Here is a 22302-nt window from a genome sequence, read left to right as displayed (position 1 = left end):
ACTTAAGTACACGCAGTACACATTAAACATCATCCTTTAAAAAATACATAGATAAGGTATAGATGCAGAACACCACCCAATTTGTTAACTCATTACCAATTAAATGTTGTCTTAATACAGAAAACCATCCATTTAATGATGTAACAACGCACTTTCGCGCTTTAAAATGGATTATTCGAATTAAATATTGATACGCGTTGCACGAACATGCATCGACACGCGCGTGCGGGCTCGTAATTCCCAACACTGGAGAGCGCACGTTACGGCAAATAACGTCCTTCCAACTTCATTGGACTTGAAGTACTGCGAAGAACATTACACTACGTACAAGTGTCCACAAATGCGCCAAGCTGGATTTTAATAGCAATTTAATAACGGCACCGGCAAACACGAATCACACGTCAGTGAAAGCAGCGCCAAAACAAATTGCCAAGCGCCACAAGGGCAAAGTCATATGCTGTACTTTATCCCGACTTCATATTAAAAGTTACACATTGTGATGCACGGTGAACAGCAATGCGTACGATTCAGCGGCGAGACCATGTCACGTGCCACGTTTGTACAAAGCGTCGCGGGTAACGGGATGCGTGAAAATGCATATTATCTAGCAGTGTGTTAATGTCCGTATGGGAGACGGAGTGCGCGTCTTTAATTCCCAGGGTGAACATGATTGCATGAACAGCTTGGGAATTTCTGCTTTTATAAATACCGCAGAATATTCGTGGACAATTTGCAGAATTTGCATGAGGATACATGCTTTCCTTTCGCACAGAAGCACAATCAGTGAGATGCATGCACATTACCAGCCGACGCAATGCAAACGCTGCCGTAAGCAGCGTGGTTAAGGTGGGAGCACGATTATTCAAATCAAATCAACAAATGCAATTATTTCATGAATGAAAAGCATTACATCCCCACGAACTCCATTGTAAAAAAAAAAATACTAACTGGCCCAAATATCACCTCTGTATGTACAGCCTGATTGCCAATCCAGTGCAGGGTGAGAGCTCCCCACGCGGCACAGGCGCTGTTTGACCATCCTCTACGACCCTGGTCGAGGTGAGCATAGACGTTGGAGTGCAGTACAACAGAGATGTTCCTGCACTGCCCTCTGCTGGCCACCGTTTAGCCCCGTAACAGCCCAGGCGTGTGACGCACGGCCATCCGTCCAAGCTCAAGACGAGCTCTTCGCTCTCGAGATCTGACGAGGGTGGGTGCATTCCCGATTTGGCCATATTTGACGCTCGTATTAAAACATCTCCGGTTTCTGGATACAAAATACAACTTAGCAGTTTTAAGAAAATGCTTCCACAAGCAAATGTAATGTGTGCTGGTCTCATAACGTTTGACAGATAGCCATTGCTACTTCTATAAATCCTGATGAAATGTTGCGAGTGGATCAGGGATATGTTGCTTGGGTGATACGGTCGTATGCACTGTGCCGCCTTCTCTGATCCATCCCATCACTGGCACACTCCCTAAACGCTCAGGTGGGATAGATGCACACTGGTAGGGCATGCTGTTCTATTTAAATAAAGCAATACAACTGTCAAAATGTACATTTCTGAAGCTACGTCAACGAAGTTGGTTATAATGAAAAACATAAGTTCACCATAATTGAAAATATACTGTACCATGACATTAAAAACAACCTTAGCCACTCCCAAAGTTAAAGGTTATCTTTGCTGAAATCATATTTCAGTATTTATTCTGAATACACATTGAAGTGAAGTCTTAAACATCGTTTTTAATGGATTTTCCAAAACTTACAAAAATATAAGCCTACTGCTGCCATTTTATTTAAAAACCACATCACACAAGTGACCACTGTTGGGACCGATGTTAGACGGGCCACAATTAAGATACAATTTTGGGAGAATTGTGCTTTTGCTATAAACTAACCCCCTCCAAAGCCACGTGAAATCTCCAACACTGGATAACACCCGATAAAGATACTTTTCAAATACTTTTTTACCCAAGGACACACACACACACTTAGTATGGGACGGTGTACTTTGACAAATGTGGACCTAACATCTGTGACTGCAATCGCTTCTTGCACTACCGTTGCAATGATTACTGTGTTCACCTTCATAGAAATTATTATATGACCACAACCCAAATAAAAACTGCCTACAATGCATGTATAAATTGGACCAGTGGAAATGTGTGAATATATCCATATTGGCACAAGCGAGGCTATTTTATTGTACAGTAATATGAAAGCCATGCCACTTCATTGCTAAATGTGAATTAGCTACTTTACAGTAAAAAAAAAGCCAAAATAAACAATAAAAACTTTTATTTCCCCCAACAATTTATATTGGCTCTGCTCATAATCACATAACTATGGAGTCTACATCAAAACTTTTACATATAAGCTACATGAAGAAGGGAAAAAACTGTTCTGCAAAGATTAAGTAAAAACGAAAAAGATGCACAGCCTATACAGGACTTGTTTACACAACATGCGAAGCTTCACAGGGAAACTTAATTCAATATTTGAACATGTTTAGATTGTATGAATATAATTACGGAAGCGTTAATGTTGTTTTAATGTTACCAGAGGGTTTTTGTGGTTGCGTTTTAAAGGCAGGAAATAGCCGAGCTGTTGTTAAACACGGATGCACGGGGAGTGGGAAAGTATTAGTGTGCGGGGTTGGGGTTAGAGGGTTGTGAGATTAATTATCATTTTCGTTTGTAGTCTCTTTGGACACCAGCGTCTCCTTCTCGAGCATGAGCTCTGCAAAACGGTTCTGCAGCTCCTTCTCACGCTCCACCTGTCTGCCGACATCCTCACGCAGCGCCTGCACCACCACCACACAACCACCCCAAACATCAACCGAGTTTATACAAGCAAACAACCTGCTTTGTGTAAACAGTTTGTTCAAGTTAACATGCCTCCTGGTACGAAACTATGCTAATCTGTGCACAAATGACCAGTTTAAGTAAAAAAAATAAACCGAATCAATCTGCTTACCAACTCTCAAAATAAGATGGTGCTTAGAACTGCTTTGTAGATTTGAGCCAGTTGGTGGTAATTCCACATCCCTATAGCCAACGGAATAACAATCTGTAGGGCCACTGCTGATTTCTCAGAGTGATGCCAGTTTGATCATCAACCCTGAGAGGTTGCAAGGCTGAGTCTTCTCTCGACCAGGAGTTCAACTCGCAACCTTCCAATCATGTATCGCCGACTCTAACCCCAGCGCCACCTAGCCAGCTACAAATACGCAGTGAATGAAAATACTTAAAACATATGCAAACTACTGCGGCCAACACACAATCATGCGACATGTTCCGTTACATCACGCTAAATATGCGCATGTGCCCACTAACAAATATAGTCCTAATTACGTAATAAGCGGACATTCCCAGCAACCACAATATGGCATTCAGTCCAACAAATGTCATTTGCCTTTGTAATGCTTTTGCAGTAAGACTACAGTATTTACATAATACCATTTATTTCAAGGTTTGTTGCTTCAGTTAACTTCAAAGCAATGTAGAGTTAATGAGAGCCAAGTCGCGTGTTTCTCTTCGTCCGTAAGTGAAGTGTGAATTGCTGCCCCTGTGTTGCTGGAACAATACCACATCAAGTGACCCCAAGTGCTGCACTAATGCGGGTTGAACATGTTTTCTTAACGGACCTGTCAATAAACGTGATGTCACGTAACCTTCCACATAAATCAATGACTGACATCACTGCTGTGGAAAACAGTCAAGTCAGTCACTACACTAACCAGGAGACTTGGTGAAAGAAGTGTGGCACGTGCTTGACTTTACGTAACAAAACACACGCAAGTGTTTTAGGCACATGTCAGACTGGTGTGCTTTACCAGCTGAATATATAAAGAAACATAATTCTTTCAAGCTTGCGTTGTACAGCAATACATTTCACTGGATTAAGTGTAAGGTTGCATGTTCTTGTCTAAAAATAAACAAAACAGAAGGTTCAGCCACCTGATCGAAGCAACCTTGGGCTAACCAAAATCCTGCCTTTCCAGTTTACAGACACTCTGTCCGCAGGTAAGAGCTTGCAATCTGAGACACGACTCAATAGCTCTGTCAAACTGCAAAAGTAAATATCTGGAATAAAATGGGGCTGCTACTTCATTAATCATCTCTACCATCTTGATCAAATTTCATATCGCAGATTGAGTCATTTATTGGCAGTGATTCAGAAACTAATAGTGCAGGCAACTATATCAGTTAGTGAACATATTTTAACCCCTTTCACCCCCGTGTGTGACCAAATGATCACATGTTTAGCACTTCTTTTTTTTTAAAGAAAACCCACGTGGTAATATTGAATCACAAATATGAATTTGCAATTTCCACAGTACCTAAACTAGTGTCAAATATGGTTCCACAAAGATGACAATACAATAATGGTATCAATTCATTTGGACTATGTAATAATCTGATTGTCATCATCAACCTTCCCATTGCTGGGTAAAAGTCTCCTCGCCACCTTGTTGCCATCCCCGTACTCTCCTGCGCTGCTACAATGAATGTTGCTCCTGCACAGGGGCTGGGTTCATTGCTCCATCTCTGTGGTGGTCGTCCTCTGGGACAACTTCCCTCCCCTTTGTCTACAATTCTATCACTTAGTCTTGTCAATCTATTACTCACGTGAACCCTCTTGGAGTATATCCTGCCCAATCCCACTTCTCATAATTGTCAACATTGTGTCTCTAATAATTTAGGCTTCTTCTCGGATCCATGTTTTCCTCTTTCTGTCCCTGAGTGTAACACCGAACATGCATCGCTCCATGAAAATTTGCCTACTTTCAGCATGTTCCATATTTATTGTCTGTGTCCATTATCCCGATCCATATTTGATAGCAGGCAATATGCCGATTAAAAACAAATTTCCCTTCGGGCACACTCATTTGTTGATTTGCATTAGATATATAAATTACACGTATTTACATTGATCCCAGAGATCAGAGAACCAACTATTTTACACGATAGAGACCAACCAACCACGTGAGATATCTGGATTTATAAAGTAGCATTGTTCTAACATCGACTACATACGTAACATCACTACAACAATAAGAATGCAGGAATTTAAAAAAACACAAATCAAAACAAGATTCAGGCAAGGAGATACATCCTCAGTAAGGGGCTATTCACATCAACAAGGGAAGTTACTTGCCAAACTATGGTTTAGAAAACACGAATGGAAAACAACTTAACAAAGAAGGCTGCAAATATGGGAAAAAGATAAAGATAAGAAAAACAATACCAGAAGAGGGGGCCACTCGAGGGTAAATGTATTTGTCGTTGTGTATTTGTCTGACAAAAATTACAGATTCCCAGTACAGCTACCTCAAAAGGAGGACAATCCTGAGAAACCGAGATGGGCGGAAAGCCCATATCCGTTTCCCCAGGTGGCATGCGCAAGCGACAGTATCTGTACGTGAATGAGGCAGCGCCGTTCGCTTGCTCGGTCTAGCCTGCGATCATCACCTCGAGGCGCCGGGGAATGGCAATGTCCTCGTGCTTCTTCAGCTCCTGGAAGGTGTGCAGCTCCAGGTGTGCCTGCTCCACCTGGTCCCACAGCTCTCCCAGCTGCTTGGTGAGCGCCATCGTGCGTGACTGGTAGCCACCCGTCAGGATCTTCAGCTTCTTTTCCAACTTTGCAGCTTTCTTCGCCTCTGCCGTCATCTGTGCGCGGTTTATCTACAGTGTAAAGGCAATAGAGAGAAAACAAACACGCCTTACTATCTCTGCAAAATAAACACTTCAAGTGCAGCCTTACTTGCTGCTCACATTCATTTAATGGCAGCACTAATCCTCCATTGATGATCTTAAGCTAAGCAAATAAGACACAAGCCAGTCCATCTAGCATGTTGCTGTTGACATCCGCCTCTCGTACCACAGGTATGAAAAGCTGTGTTGACTGCCAACCGAGATTTGAACTCTAAACCTTTCCAATTTTTTAGTCAACCGATATAACAAGTGTGCCAGCTGGCACACTACAATGCTATAGTCGGTGCTTTACAACATCTGATCAAGTCAGCAATTGTGAAACGCAGCATGTTTGAGATGCAGACTAAGCCACTGTCAGATGGTGCTGAAGCGAGTGAGGCTACGGATGCTGGGGTTGTGCTATGCGTAACCACATGTCACACTTGTCACAATTACAATCATAAGCATGTCCTACGACCCACAATCATTCATTTGTTTATGCGTGATCGCCAACTCCGGCATATGGCACTGTTGCCATTAAACACAACAACACTGAAAAGATGCACCGCCCTTAGATGAATATGCACACACATTAGGGTCCGCACAACACACAAGCTGATATTGACACATCACAAGAGGTACTCGTTTGAGGTCAAGTAAAATGAAGAAAAAGAGCGTTATAGTTCATCGAATTCCTCCAGTATAAATACATATTGTGATTATAACTCTGAAGTTCAGATAGGACTTTATACTAAACGTTAGTTGTAAATTATTGGCACAGTAGTGCTGAAATCTACACGACCATGCCCCAAAGAAACACAACTGGTACATTTCCATGCTGTTAAGAGAATCGACAAATTCATACAACACTTTGTATGTATAATCCACTGTGGAATATACAATGGGAATTAGTATGGTTATATCATTACTGAAATATGCAAAGGCATGAGGATAAATAAACATGAACATTCCAATCATATTCTGGTTACACAATGGAATATTTTTTTCCGAAATGCCCATGACAAAATAGGGTAAAATATTTCCCCTCGGAAGGTTTTGATTTATAAAAAGAAGCATCTTCCCGACCACAATCAAAATTCTTTGCGCGTTTTACCCTGTGAACTAAGGGGTAGTTCTCTTTGAACGTTGTTTGTAGAAATTTCTAAGATGAAAAATATCTGAAATATTTCAAGTTCATCTGTGGGAGTGCTGGACATACCAAATATAATTTCTTGATAAAACCCAAACGTTTAATAAACATACGGTCGCAATTTCCTGAGATGACATTCAGTCCATGGCCAAACTGCTAATTTTCCAGGACGTAAAATGCACACTCTGAGAAAACATACGCATTCTAAATGATAAATCTCACAAGCAATGGATAACCAAGAAATGGGAAATTCCAACCACGGCCTTACACTTTACCACTATCCTTTTGAAAAAAGTATAATTCAAAACATGTTTGACTTTCCCACACTCATCTTGGCAGCATTAGTGTATTCATTTGAATAATGAAAATAGTAATTGCATTTAACCAAGATTATTACTTCTTTACATTATAAGCACATATTAAAAACTAATTCTCAAAAACATTAATATTAATTACGCGATTTCACAGAAACAAATGCAATACATTTTCATCATCTTCATCATGTAGTCTTTTCTATCGGCCATCTTCCCTGGTGATATATCCAGCACTGCCTTTTCTTGACAGCAGATAGTCACTGATATACATTTGATCCTTATGGCAGTACTCCGGGGTACCAAATAATACAAAATGGCCAAGGCAATTAAATACTTTATTTCTGGGACACTATTTTTTCCAGGGGTGTACTTAATTCCGCGACTGGGGTACCAATCAATCCAACATCAATGTCGAAACGCAGCGAGGACGATTGCGCTGAAACCCTGAACGCTCGTACGCACTGTAGTGGTGCATCATGTACAGCTCGTCGAGACGAGTCGATTGCCGCATCGCCGACCATCAACAGACTAAACATGACTGCATCACGGACATTGTGCTAGAGCCGGGGTACTATGGTACCCCGGGGTGCCGTCATGAGGTTCAGTTGTTCTGTGATCCACGTGTTTCACTTTCTGTCTCTCAGCATAATTTCGAACATGCTTCTCTTCTTCGGGAATTTTTCAGATTTTGTTATATTCCTTTGTCAGTGTCCATGCATCTGACGTCATAGCTGTTAGTTTGCATTAACTAACTTACTTCTATTTTCATTGTTATCTACATTTCAATAACATAAATTATCTGCATTATTACTTTCAACTTAAAACACAAGACATTTAAAAGCTAAACTCATTGTTGGTCTCTGGGCATAAATTCACGAGTTCAAGTTCCATAAAAGGGACTTCTGACGGCAAAAAAAACATATCAGTGACTGCACTGCCCCCCAGTGGGGATGTTAACATTTTGTGGCACATCTTGAGTGCAAATTCCAAACATGCTCAGTTTTTTCCAGCAGCTGCGTCAAACTAGGCGTGGCTTTTAGGGGGCGGCTTCCGGCCTTCAGGAGCCAGGATGAGGCAGCCTCCATTTTTAACAGCGAGTGTTCGGCAAAAAAAAAAATCGGCCGATTATATTTCGTCAATTGCTAGATTTTATTGACTAATCGTCCCATCTCTAAGTTTAGGTGAGCAGCTACGCACAGCTGTTGTGCTGTGGGGACACCAGAAAGAAAGGGGGGGGGGGGGGCTGTGAGCACTGTGGCGTTTTAGCCGTGCCGCTCTTACCTCCAACTTCTTCTCCAGGGACTCGATGCGGTCCTTCTTGCTGGCGAGGTTGGCACGTGTGTAGCGGCCCTGGGATGGCAGGTAGAGCACCTGGCTGTAGCACTCCTCCCACACCTGGTTGTAGGCCTCCAGAGATAGGTCCCCGTGACCCATGCCCTGCTTCACCACCTCCATTTCCTGTGCCAGCAGCTCACGTGCCTGTGCAGAGAGGCGAGCGAGTTAAAAGGACTCCCTGTGCTGGGTGTTCATTTCAATGCATGTGACGATGAAGATGGCAATGATCATGATCCGCTCGTGCAGGGTCCTTCAACTAGTTTTGTCCGGCAGACCACGTAATAAAACTAGGAAGTACTGTGGGGCAAATTACATCATATGTTACATTTAAAGATGTTTGGTAAGTGGCCATTTTCTGCACAGGACAACCAGAGACTTCTCACAAAGTGAAATGAATTTGATCGACTATGGAGCTGGCCTCTGACCATAATTTTAACCTGCGTTCTAACTGCAGCTTCACCCAGACAGATGTAATAGTGACACAAACTATGAATAACTCCGGATCTTTTTTCCTGAATTATCCAATTGTGGTATTGCGTCATGACATTAGAATAAGAATCCAGTTTCCACCGTGTCAGAAAATGGCCCGTGATAGAGATATTGCACAGACTTGTGAACAATCCTTCAAGGGGCTTTTTTTATAACTTTCCCAAAAGAGATTGTGTGACAGTCAGATATTTATTAATTCTCGGAACTGGAATTTAGCAAAATGTGTTTTTTTCTGTGCAGTCATGGGGGACTGGGCTGAAATCATCAACTCGCTACACTTAAGAACCAGATTTAATGACCCCAGCTGCCCATATCCATACCAAGGATCTCAGCGGTACGAAGTTCTTCTGACCGTTGAGCTATCTGGTCAACGCCATGTAATAATATTCAAGCCTGAGATCATCAGCGACAGTTACCTTATGCAGGTCAGCTTCATCGATGGGCTCGTACTGATGCTGCTCCAGGAAGCTGACGTGCGCTGCGTTGTTGGCGCCACCCTTGCCCTTGTGTGCGACGCCATCGTCGGTAGGAGGGTGGTAGAGTCCGTCGTAGTGCATCATGAGGATCATCTCTTGCTTCACCATCTCCTCTGCCAGCTGCAGCTCGGTCAGCGGCGGGTCCACACCCACAGGCCGTAGGATCGTCTCATTGATCTGCTCCGTCGCACAAACACAAAACACGCGTGCATGGAATTTATTTGTAACCAGATGATAGTGCGTTGAGAAAAAAAGTCTTATCAAGGAAAAAAAACTCAGAAAGCATGCAAGGGAGTGAAATTTGGAAGACAAAACAACATTTAATGGGGCCTCTTCTACCTCCCAAGACACCTATAACACAATCCTTTGGGTTTAAAAAATATGCTAGCTCCTTTAACACCTGTCAAGCTATTGACTCAAAGCATCATTACATTTGGTATTTGAATCTTAGGTTTAACCTACAAATGTGCCTGAATAAGTGTTCAACCAGTTCTTATTACCGCTATGAAATATTGATAAGAAGCATGGGCAATGACAAATAACATTTAACCCAAGTTGAATGTTTGCTATGCTACATGCAGCAATGCATCCCGGGAATTACACTAAATGATAAAAAATGAAACACGTGAATCATGGAAAAAAAGTAAATTCAAAACATTATTTTGAACATTAAGGAAAGTAAGTGGGCTTGGGCAACACGCTAAAATAAAAGGATAATGGCCACTGGACAAGGCTGGTAATGAAATGGCAGCCAAAGCAGAGCACATGCCCGAGAAATTGACCATCACAGAGAAGGAATGACCAGATCAGCTTGTCGGCAGAAAGAGATGGATCATGTCATCTCAAGAGCATGAAGCGAAAGCAAAGAAAGATCATTCAAAAGTGGTTTGACCACGCCTGATTATAATGACTGCACATGACCACTTTTTTTCTTCATTTATATTAATTGATTGAACATAACCAACATTCTGACCTCGGTGGGACGTGGCAGGTCGCGCTGCACTGCCTGGTGCCGCCGCTTCAGCTCCCGCTCCCGCTCGGCATGCCGTACCGCCTGCACACACAACAACAAGCAACAACTCGACCGTCAACCGAGGAGTGATCACACCGCCAGTGGACTCGTGCACACAGGCGAGATATTGAGAAAGTTCAGAGAAGAAAACATGTGCATGCTGACAGCGATGACCTTTAAAAGAAACTGTGCACCTGAAATGTTTTAACCTGAGAAAAAACACTAGTCAACACGCCGGTGGTCTTTATCACAATGACTCAACAAACAAATCACATTTTAATAATTGCTCCTTACTAAAGAAGCAACTACAACACAACTCTTACCTTGTAGCTACATATCTAGGCTGCATATTCCAGGCTTTCTGCATGAGTTTTAGCTTTGGTGTTGAGAATATGAACAATTTGAGGTGAATTTCAGGTACAATCTGTTGGCATCACTGTGGTCATTGCAGTGTCTTTTGATATTTCACTGCAGTGATGGTAAGAGAGCAATTCCCAAAGTCGGTTTTTCTTTTTCTCCCATTAACAAGGTATCAAGTGCATGTCAAAAAACCAGCAAACAGAAACTGCTAGGGAGGCGCATTGTGACATGGCCTCTAGGTATATATCGACAATAATTGTTTTATTCTTCTGCATCATCCTTGAAGGCAGTAACTACTTGCCTTCAATGGGTCGACATAACAGCACTAAACAGAACTCGTGACAGGAACACGCTGGCCTGTCTCCCAGTGTCAAAATATGTCTATATTCACCTGGTGATGAGAATATTCAGCAACAACGCATTTGTTTTCCTTCAATGATGACCATACGTGCCCAAATAACATCAAGCATGACAATGGTGATGACTACCCAAAGACCAAAGCCTGACTATGACAAGACAAAACTAGTATGAATTAAGATAATTTGGTAATGATATTAGAAACAAAAGTCCCCTTAAGATGACCAAATGGTAATTAAATATATGCATGCATACAAAGATTTACAATTTCACTGATTAATTGACTGACTGAATAATAATAATGAAGGGGGGAATGTCGCACCCCTCACACCAACATTTAATCACTGCTTTAGTTGACGAGACTAAGAGAATGACTGAGATCCACAAACACTCGACTACAGACATAAGTTTTCATCAGCGTCGTCTAGACTAAGGCCGTTGACGAAAATATTAAAAATGCCGACTGAATTCAAACTGGTGGCCCGCACCTGCTTGCGCGAGTCCACATCCGAGGCATCCTCCACGAAGCTCTCGGGCGCCTCATCGGGCTCCTGGTCGCCGTCCACGTTCTCGGGCAGCACGATCTCAAAGTCATTGCGCGGCGTGGGCAGCCCCTGCAGGCCCTTGCGCAGCTGCAGCTGCATCTCTCGCTCCTGCATTCGGCGCGGGGTACAAAGCGACGCAGCTGTGCTACACGGTAGGGATGGCAAAAGTGTTGCAGGGCTTGGGGGAGTGGCAGCTGACGGCAAAGGTGTTTCAGAATCACAATATTTTATTTTATTGGAGGAATCCTCTGAGCTATAAAGCTTTTTTCACAGAGGTGCAGTAACGACAGGTCAAAATAATTTAGTATGGCTGTTGCGGTATGATGGTACGACAACACGTCACGTGATATAAGATCCAAGGTAATCCTCTCGTTGAGTTTGCAAAATATAGTTATCATTGGTCATTTTATTCTTCTTGAAACATTTCATTTCCTCAAGAAATATTTCTTAAATAAATGCAACATTTAAAGTTGAAAATAAATAGCTAGTATTCATTAAAATAAGCACTTTGAAAAAAAGATTCCGGAGTAGTTGACGGCATGGCAATAACATGCCTCCATTATTTTCGTAGTTAAAATTATTGAATATGTTATTGTGTAACTGGCCGATTGTGCATTATAAGCTTTATAGATTGTAATAATTTGATTTATAGGTGTATTTTAAGTGAACTGCAGTTGAAGAACATTTACGTACAACAAAGCCCAAAAGCAGTGCTTTCAAAATTCGAAATACAATTACAAATATGTGGGACACTGAAGCTCAATTGTCATATTGTGAACCTTGGTATCGTGTATTTGTATGTCAAACTTTTTTCGCACCGTACGTAGCCAACCATGCTAATCAGAGGTGCGGGACATCGAAGGTGAGACATCGTACCACATCGTGTGGTCCAGGGGTCAGTAACTAAAATAATAAGAGCCATTTTTTCTAATCTGGTGAAAAAAAAAATCTATATTTCAAGAGCCACAATTATGAGACGGTTGTCCTGAATACAAAACGTTATGAAGCAGTTCTTAGAGAGCCACCAAATGCGGCTCCGGTGCCGCACGTTGCCCACCCCCGATGTATTTAAAAATGACATGGCGGCAACCCTAGCGTGCACAGCATACCATCTGCTTGGCATAGCGCGGGTCGTCCACTTCCAGGCCAGCTGTCTCAGGGTTGATGCTGAGCTTGTCCCTCACGGGAGTGCGACCCGGGGTGAGGCCGGTGCCCACTGGGCCCGTCGCCCCCACCGGCCCCGCTGTCACCATCTTGGGGGTCAACCCACCCCTGGGAGTCAGCCCCTCTCCGCTTTGAGATGGAGTCCTGAAAATAGCAAAGTACGCAACCTCAACATATAAAATACTGTCAAAGGGAAGAAAACATTACTTGACCAATATGACACCAGAGATTCGAATGTATTTTGTCAAATTATCAATATTAATGAAATTATAACGGCCATGCCTAGAAAACTCTACACAAATAACCTCCCTTGGGTCCCACTTAATACAGAAAAACTTCACAATGCTGATGAGACACTTGCTATGAAATCGTCAAGTAATAATGTAAACTGCTCCTCTCATGCAATGCAACTTGAGATGATCTGCAGCAGTCTAGCCAAGGGAAGTTGTCGTTTGACAGCACGAGGTGAACACACGACCAGCCTGCAAAGGGGGCATTAGCCTGGCAGTAGACAGCAGAGGTCGCAATCGGGTACCCGATACCCGTACCCTACCCGATACCCGGCTACCCGTACCCAGCCGGGTACGGGTACGGGTACCCGTTTGCGACCCTGGTGCGGCCGGGTACGGGTAGGCCGTGAGTCACTGGTGAGTAACCGTTTGTCACTCATTTCCCAACGTCTTGTCTCTTCTCACAATTCAAGTGCCTAGAATCAACCCACCCACGCCTGCAACATGGCTTCATCCCAGAGGTCGCAATCGGGTACCCAATACCCGCACCCTACCCGATACCCGGCCGGGTACGGGTAGCCGGGTATCGGGTAGGGTACGGGTACGGGTACCCGTTTGCGACCCTGGTGCGGCCTGGTACGGGTATGGGTAAGGAATCAAAACCCGTTTGCGACCTCTGGTAGACAGTGATGTTGTTATTTGGCTTTAACAATTAAACAATTACATACAGGACTGTCAAGGGAACCTATGTTTCTGAACCCCGTGTGGAGATGTAGCACCTGAAGGGCGTTCCAAGCACAGTGTTTGGCGTCTGGACGATCTGCCGCTGCGGGGTGACGCTGCTGAAGTCGCTCTCGTGCAGGGGTGTGTTCAGGCCGCCCTTGAGCGGGGTCTCTACATTCGTAAGCGCCATGATGTTTTGTGCCTCCTGCGCACAAAACATGGGGGAAGGGGAATTCGAAAAAAAAGTTCATGGAAGCATTTATGTTTAAACATAGCGTGAGGATGGTTTATTTAAAGAGGATAATTGCCGTAGATGCTTCCACGTGGCCGACATGGTTCTATACAGGGTAACTATAATATTATTACAAATTGAGATAGTACAGCATAGAACAAAGCACAACAAATTACTCTATAAAAAGTCATGGAAAGTAAAGTTATATTCAACATTAGATTTAACAAATACGAAAGTGGAAGCAAACAGGGGGCGGGGAAGATAGAAAACCAGGAGGGGATAGATGCAACAGTAAACGATCTCGAAGATAAAGGACTGAGAGAGAGTAAAGCAGCAATACTGGCGAAATAAAGAGAGCCATGTGGACATTGGTGTGAACCCATCATCACAAATGAGCTGACGTTAGGGACAGTTGATTATGATGATGAAACAACAAGCTAACTGGATGGAAGTGTTTTCATGTGTATTATAATAGAAGTGTTTTCATGTTTTTGTGACCCCACGAATGTGGTAACAGTGGTGCTTACAAATAATCAGACAGACCAGTAGATTAAACTTATTATTCTCAAAACCACGTAAAAAAATACACCACATCAATAAATTACCACTTGGAGAGTATGTATGCAGGTGGCGCTGTGCTTGTTGTTGTTTTAGGTGCGAGTGGGCACCTGCAGGATGCGGTCTTGTGCGGCGGGGGTGCGGGGCGTGCGTAGGCCGCCAGGGCTCGGCGTGACGCTGTAGTCGGACAGAAGAGCGCTGGACGCGGCGTTGTTGGTGCCGGACTCCTCGGCAGCCTGGCGCGCGAGCTCACTCGCCTGCCCGATCTTCACCACCTCTTCCAGCTCAGAGTCCGAGATCTGAGCAGCATTGCAATAGCAATAACCAGATCAAAAGACAATAACGTTATGATATCAGATAGTGACAATCGCATAGGTAACAAAGCAATGGTTAAAGAAGACATGGTGGGGAAAAACTGACCAAATAAACTAAAACTATTTTTTCTTTTTCCAGGTAAGGCCCACTGAGCTATGTAGCTCATTTTCAGAAGTGACCTGGCTACAAATAATAGTTCAACTTAGTGGCTTATCATGTGGACATTTATAGCAGCCAAATACTGTAAACGCACGATTCTAAATGTAAACGGAAAAACCGGGAGGACCAGGAGAAAAATACACGCGACGACGGGGAGAAAGACATGCAAATTCCAAATATACAGGTGTCGGGGTCGGATCTACGATCTCCTGTCTACCAGGTGAGGTAGTTAACATCTGGCCACTGCACACAAGCTCTGTGGCCACACACCTGGGGGGCTGGAAGGACGAGCTTGCTGCGCTTCTTGGTGAAGTCAGACACGCGGCAGGTCTGCAGGATAGCCGACGGAAGGTCCGACTCCTTCTTCTTTTTCAGACGCTGCTTGTCCTTGCGCCTCTCACGCTCCTCCTTGTCACTAGATAGAGGGATGTGCATCGGAATTCGGTACAAGTATATGAGGGTAATGTAATATTATTTTTATCGGTGGTCAAGGCTGCCCCCTCATGTCCAAAAGCATTTAATGCACAAAAACCTTTCACCTAGTATATGAAATTAAAACCAGCCTTTTGTAATAAACAAAAATAAACAATATTAAATCACAATTTCTAAATCCTCACTTTCAAAACCCGCTTAAGAAGGGCCATCTAGAGCTCCATCTAGTTGAGGCCCTTTTGCCAGCAGTAGCATGAGCAACCGATTATAGGGTTGCACCCTTACCATTATTATTATTTTACTTGCACAACCTCATTGTCTGATCGGTAGAATCATAGAACACTTGGGCTTAACCGTTTACATGCATATGCAGCAACCCACTTGCGCAGCTCTCCGTCCAGGTGCTGCTGCCGCAAGCGCTTGAAGTCTGGCTCGAGCATCTGGTAGTTTTCCTCGGACGTGTCGAAGAAACCTGGCGCCGGCTTCTTCTCGAACGGAATCTCAGCATTGTAGTCAACCCCGCGCTTCTTCTTGCGCTTCTTCTGAATATCGATCCCGGCAGCACGCAGCTCCCGCCTCTTCTGCAGCGCGGCGAGGCGCCTGTGGGCCACGCGCAGGGCGGGGCAAAGCAAAACTCATCGCATCAGCAAGAAACTTCACAAGCAATGTGCAAAAGACTAGGTTTATAACGATGCACCGATTTATGAATAAAAATCGATGACTACATTCACAATACATGCATCAAACAGTGTGGGTAAAGAATCCATTAGTTTAATTTTAAACAAGTTAAATGCTGGATAACGTTTAGGCTCAACGAGCAAACAAAACTGTCAAGGTAAAGATACAACTAAAAGTTAATATATTATTGAATCAAATTGCAACTGCCAATCTTGGCAACTCATAAAATCGCACATCCGCTTAGCACGATTGGCTACGTATGGTGCGAAAGAAATTCAACATCCATACAAATCGTTTGAAGTGAACTGTGCCTTCTAAATATGCACCCATTAGTAATATTCTGTGGATGTTTGCATTTGACCCGAATTCAATAGCACACAAGTGGTAATGCAGTAAACGTCAAGCCTGAGAAGGGGGGGGGGGGGGGAGAGGAAAACTGTAACGTGACGTAGCACAACCTAACCAAGACGAAGCAACCAGCCAATCAGCCTCTAGCACGAGCCCATCACCGGCCCATTAATCATAGCCCCACCAATGGTACATGAGCATGCAAGTTTTTAGATTTTGTAATTTAATTGTTTATAGTACTACTCAATGATGTCAAATTCAGAGTGGCTATCCTATGAAGGCAGTTGCCCCCACAATAAAGATGTGTAACATTATACTACTGGACCACCAAACACATTTTAACGGTGAGAGAGTGACTTTTGATAGTGACTAGGGTTAGTTCAATAACCTCTGCTAAGTGCTCAATTGAAGTGCTGCATGTTAAGTGTAAGGAAAGTTAAGCCACCTCGAGGGTGTGTGCCTCAGATCATGCCACGTAACAACAAAAAACGCCATTTGCCACTAGTGGCTGGGACATCACCACGGCGCTTGTGCCAGGATATGTGCACTTCAAGGTCACGTTACGTGTCGAACGCTCGCTGGCTGGAGGTTACGGGACAGACCCAGGTGCCATGGGTTGACTGACAAAGATGAATGACAGATGCACCACCTGTGCCCCCTACTGCGGCAACTACTGCCACCATGTAAGAGCCGTCTCTCACGAACCTGGCCTCCTCAAGCTGCTTCTCTCGGGCCTTACGCTTTGCCTTCTTGCCCTGCGTGTTGGCAAGTCGGGCACGCGCTTCGGACAGCATCTCCAGCTCATCTGGTGGTGCACAAGAAAAACAACATTAGCAAATTCTTCAACTGTTATTGCACAAAATGTAGCAGGCTACCAACAGTACTTTTTGTCAAGGCTGGTTAATTTAAAGTCATCAGTGTCATGAGCCTCCCCCCCAAGGCATCGCCATTTCTCACGGTCCTGTGATGTAACACTCCACCAAGCACCTGCACAAGAGCTGATTGAATTGCTCCATCTTGACAATGGATGCCCTCTTGGGTGTCACTTGTTATTAGGCTCGACCATGACAATCATCCCTTCTAGCAACGTGTCCTGCCCAAGTGGACTCTTCTTATATATTTGAATAACTGCTTGAATAACTCAATGAACACTCCATTTAAAAATTCTAAAAGCTAAGCATAGAGCTCCTGTAATTCTAAGAAAAAAAACATTACTGCTTTTACTTTTTGGTTCTTTCGATAAAGTCACGTAGAAAGAAAGTAAATTAAATAATTATTTTCTTTCTCCATGACTTTACCAAAATAACCAAAAAGTTACTCCTGCAGTCACGAAAGCTCCAAATCTAGTTAATTACTGCTTTTGCATAAAATAGCTTTTGCAAACAATTACTTTCGTTATTGTTAAAAATATAGAAGATTACCTTTATTGAAGAACAGGGAATGGCCCATTGAGACCAGGAGTCTCTTTCATAAAAACTTCCATGTCCACAAACTTGAATAATAAAATCAAATGAATAGGTTTTAATGAACTAGGAGAAGACCCCGGGGCCGGCCCAGGATACGCTGGCGGGACGATGTCGCTCAGCTGGACTGGGAACGCCTGGGAATTCCCCAGGAAGCGCTAGAGTCTGTCGCCAGCGAAAGGGAGGTCTGGACCGCCCTACTCAAAAATGCTGCCGCCGCGACTCTCCCCAGGACAAGCAGATTCCGAAATAAACGAACGACTAAGCCTTACACCCATCTAAGTATCTGAACAATTTTGGCAGTCAACGAAACTCACTAAACTCAAGTCCCACACCTATATAACTATCATTCTTTTCAACATCCATGACTTTACCGGGCCTTTCATGAAAGGTCGTATATTAAGACTTCACCACATGCCAGTGAGGCACGTAGTTTTGCATTAAGCTATGGGTGGACAATGAGTTGTGTTCCTCACCTTCATCCATGTCCACTGGGTCAGGTCGTGCCGGTTTGGTCTCTGGATTTGGGTCAATCTCTCCAGGCTTCAGCTTACGAGGGTCATCTCCTTGCTCCTCCTCATTGTCTTTCTGTGCTGCCTTGTCCCTGTGCAGTTCACACACACACGCACAAAGAGAGAGATTTTTCCATGTAGCCTACAGATTGATTGAGCGGTGCTGTTAGTGAGCACCTATTAAGTCCGGCATGGCGCAGGAGAGGGTGGTGTGGCCAGTGCTGATATTTAGACTCCGCTAGGTACTCATTCAAGGCCTAGTGGAGGCCCAGGACCAGTTCTGATATTACTCGTCACTGATTATAACTAAGGCGAAAATCTCAGGTTTCCGGGTTTATATTCCTTATCACTACGCTAACAACAGCCGACATTTGCCACCAAGTGACATCACTAAACACTTATGCCAGGCTAGGTACAATTCGGGGCCACATGCCCTGTCAAAGGCTCACTGATAGGTCACGGGAAAGACTCAAGTGCGAAGGGTTAACTGATGACTGGTAGATTCACGATTTGTGATCCACACTGTGCTACAGTGGCGGCGCAGCGGCGGCACTACCACTAGGCCGCAAGTACACACGCATACACAAACATGCAGACAAGGTGATTGTGATGGTCACACAGAGGTTGGGGCAGTGCCTTCGAGGGCTGGCTCATGCTGCAATGCTTACAGGAGGTACTCGTAGTGCTCCAAGCACTGTGCAGCAGTCCGGCCCACGATGGGTGCGATGGTTCGCCACTGTGTCGGCATGAGCTTTGCCAAATGCAGGAGCTTCTCTTCCTCCTCTCTCGACCACTCTGTCTTCTTGATGCTGGGGTCCAGCCACTCGAACCTGCACGAGGAGCAAAGAGCCACACAAAGATCAGCATGTGAGAATGGTCAAACCGGTCTACGTGCTCAATTCAGATTATGATGTGTATTATTGTTGGGATGTATCAATGAATAGATTCAACTCAAATGTGTATTCTCACGATATATGCATCAATTCATTGTGTATCAACAGATACATTATGAATTATATTTGTTGTATACAATTGGTTCATTGAAACCCTGCAATCACTATATGTTCAACAGTGACACATACATAATCGATTTGTGGTTCAAATGATGAAAGTGATTTAAATGTGAATAGCAAAAAACACGGTGTGGAGAGGCCTTAGGCAGTAGACTGCCAAAGCGCTGCGAATTTCATTTTTTCACAAGCCTAATTTTAACAGCTCAACAAAGGTTCAGTAATGTTAAACATGCAGAAAGCGAGGTGTTAAGGTATCAGAAGGAAGGGATAAACAAGGATTATCCCTGGACTGCAACCACTGACAGTAAAAAAAGCCTTCTCAGTCCACAAACGGAATGAGAGAGGGCAACTCACCATCGTGCCTTGCACTGCTTGGCTGATTTTCGATGCAGCAGGGATGCAATTCGTGACCATTGGTTTTTCCCATATTTCATAACAGCCGCTTTGAGGATTTCATCCTACAACGGAATAACACAGCAATTTTGTTGATCATGGACAGCAGTGTTTATGTTACCATAAGTTAAGAAAATCAGCAGCAGTATGTAGTTTCGATACGGAAAGCCATATTCGTCAACAATAATCACAGAGGAAAACTATGTGCATTGTTCAAAGTCATTGCAGCACGAGTAAAGGGCAAAAACGTTACCTTGCTGGCTGCCACAACTTTATAGAGTGTGTGCCCCATAATTACATCCTCAGTTCTCAAAAACGTTGATACCCGATGTGAACTAAAGAAATTACCTAAGCTCGTGTGGGTACTTCAATGGTAGTCTGGCTGTCATGTTCTTAAGACAGAGAACAATTTATCAATCCACTGAACGATACGTTGGATTCCCCAGTCGAAATAAAGATTCAGATTCTGTCTTGATGATCCAATTCATGACAATCGGGCTGGATATTAACTCACAACGTATTTAAGCATTTAAGCACTGCAGCTTCACCAAAGGAGCTGCAATGTCAACAAAATCTGCACAAATATAAAGCCCTTTCATCAAACCAATGCTGGATGAGGGCCGATCCACGCCGTGAGGATTATTTGACCGCACTTCACCACACTGATTATTGATCAACGTGGGGAGCATAGACATTGAAGCGTAGAACAGCACAGTACAGTACAACAATGTTACTGTGCTCTACTGCCCACCACGTAACACCATTGCCTAAAACAACTTGTTATATGCATGGCCGTCTCCAATCCACGAACTGACATTGTCAGAACAGATTATTACATAAATTTAGTTAAATGTATCCACAGTGCGTTTCTACTATGCTGTACGTAGCATTGTAAGTGTGCAATTAACTACAGAATTAGACAGCAGGAGATACAAGTTAAACGTGGGGCCACGCTTATCTCTGTTCACAGCCCTGATCCAGAGGCGGAAATTCCACGTTCCTATTCCAAGCACAAAACACACAACGCATCCTATCCAGCATCATTATTAGCCCCGATCAATCCATATTCAACATTAAGACCATCCATAGCGGTGGCCACATGACGACTGTTAATCAGTGCGAATAATATAACGAGAATGAGTTTAAACTATAATTAAAAACACGAAGTTTCATTTGTAAACGTGTTAACGCTACTGGCTGCGCGTTGGGACTAGTTGCTGCTTGCTAGGCCGCGGGGTAAAGAATGCGAATAAAAACATTAAAGTTTACCTCGGTGTTTCTCCAAACGCCACCTTTAATCATAATGCGAGGCATGGTTGCTGTTGTTTAACTCTGCACCCGTCGGGATGTGTAAGTTAATGAGTAAATGGGTGAAAAATCGCGATATGCAACTCGACGAGGCGACCACACGACCGCCACACGCACTGGGACACTCTGCAGGGGGCGTGATGGAAAGAGATAAAGTTAAACAAATAGCGTTTCAAAATTAGTAAACGCATTACAACGCGAAGTCTATCGCCATTAACACCTTACTACTAAAGCGAGTAATAAAAAAAATCCAACATTTAAAGTCGTTTTGTTACAAATTTAAATATCATCGTGCGTACGTCACGGGGTCAGAGGTCACGGAAATTACGCGGGAAAGCGGCGCTCGAGGTTCGACGATTTGGGTGCTCATCCTCTGCCTCTGCCTGTCTCGACCCGGTACCCTCTCTGCCGTCTCCTCTGGCTGTCGTCTCTGTACTGCCCACTCTACACCGTCTATTCTTGTTTCGTCTGCACCGTCGCCTTCTCCATAGCTCCCTCCTCTCTCTACCGACTCATTGTCAGCACCGTCTCGTCGGCATTGTCGGTGTCGCGTGTACTGCCTCTTCTTAATTGTCCGTCTCGTTTGTACTGTTGGTGACTTCTGTACGGTCACCCCGTGGCATCGGCTGCCTCGTTTGTAACTGGGTTTATGAAACGAGACACTTGGCCCTGTGATTTTCTTGTGTACTGTGCATACAATCCGTCTCGTGTGTGTACTGCATTTTCCTGTTCGCCGTCTCCTTCCGACTGCTTTCTGTGCTGCTGGTCTCGTTCTGGCACCATAAAGTCAACATTCGTGCCCTAATTGCAATTCGTGTGAACCAGAACTAATCTACTCTGGTCCCACGCGGCACGCGTCATGGACTTGACCTTCGTCTGATTGCTGAGCCGGACATCTGTAGACAGCAAAGAGCTTCATAGCTCATCGGATTCCTTCCGTCTAAAGAAAGATTCTGATCATCAACCTTCGTCTCATCGATACATTTGATCGCGCAGAGCGCAGAGCTATGGAAGAAAACGTCGCCTACTCCCCGAG

General features: G+C 43.9%; 1 protein-coding gene across 1 annotated transcript; it reads right to left on the bottom strand.

Annotated features, from left to right (window-relative positions):
- Positions 1-341: 341 nt before the first annotated feature.
- CDC5L (cell division cycle 5 like) lies at positions 342-21383 on the bottom strand. Its single transcript, XM_078878183.1, has 16 exons — positions 21228-21383; positions 19920-20023; positions 19221-19382; positions 18517-18644; positions 17283-17382; positions 15933-16151; positions 15390-15534; positions 14756-14944; positions 13912-14060; positions 12848-13046; positions 11682-11846; positions 10438-10518; positions 9405-9641; positions 8446-8643; positions 5479-5691; positions 342-2807 (listed from the first exon to the last, which is right to left on the bottom strand). Exons 1-16 carry the CDS (start codon positions 21270-21272, stop codon positions 2682-2684), a joined length of 2460 nt encoding a protein of 819 aa, XP_078734309.1. The 5' UTR covers positions 21273-21383; the 3' UTR covers positions 342-2681.
- Positions 21384-22302: the final 919 nt, after the last annotated feature.

This window comes from Lampetra fluviatilis, chromosome 50, assembly GCF_964198595.1.
Source record: "Lampetra fluviatilis chromosome 50, kcLamFluv1.1, whole genome shotgun sequence".
In the NCBI taxonomy this organism is placed as follows: domain Eukaryota; kingdom Metazoa; phylum Chordata; class Hyperoartia; order Petromyzontiformes; family Petromyzontidae; genus Lampetra; species Lampetra fluviatilis.
This window is presented reverse-complemented; position numbering and strand designations above follow the sequence as displayed.

Bases quoted from the DNA above. Each gene is read 5' to 3' on its own strand.
- CDC5L (XM_078878183.1), bottom strand. From the start codon at position 21,272: ATGCCTCGCATTATGATTAAAGGTGGCGTTTGGAGAAACACCGAG. The intron at 9,642-10,437 runs GTCAGAATGTTG...GCGACGGAGCAG, and splicing joins ACCTGCCACGTCCCACCGAG to ATCAATGAGACGATCCTACG. The intron at 2,808-5,478 runs GTGATGATCGCA...GTGGTGGTGCAG, and splicing joins CCATTCCCCGGCGCCTCGAG to GCGCTGCGTGAGGATGTCGG.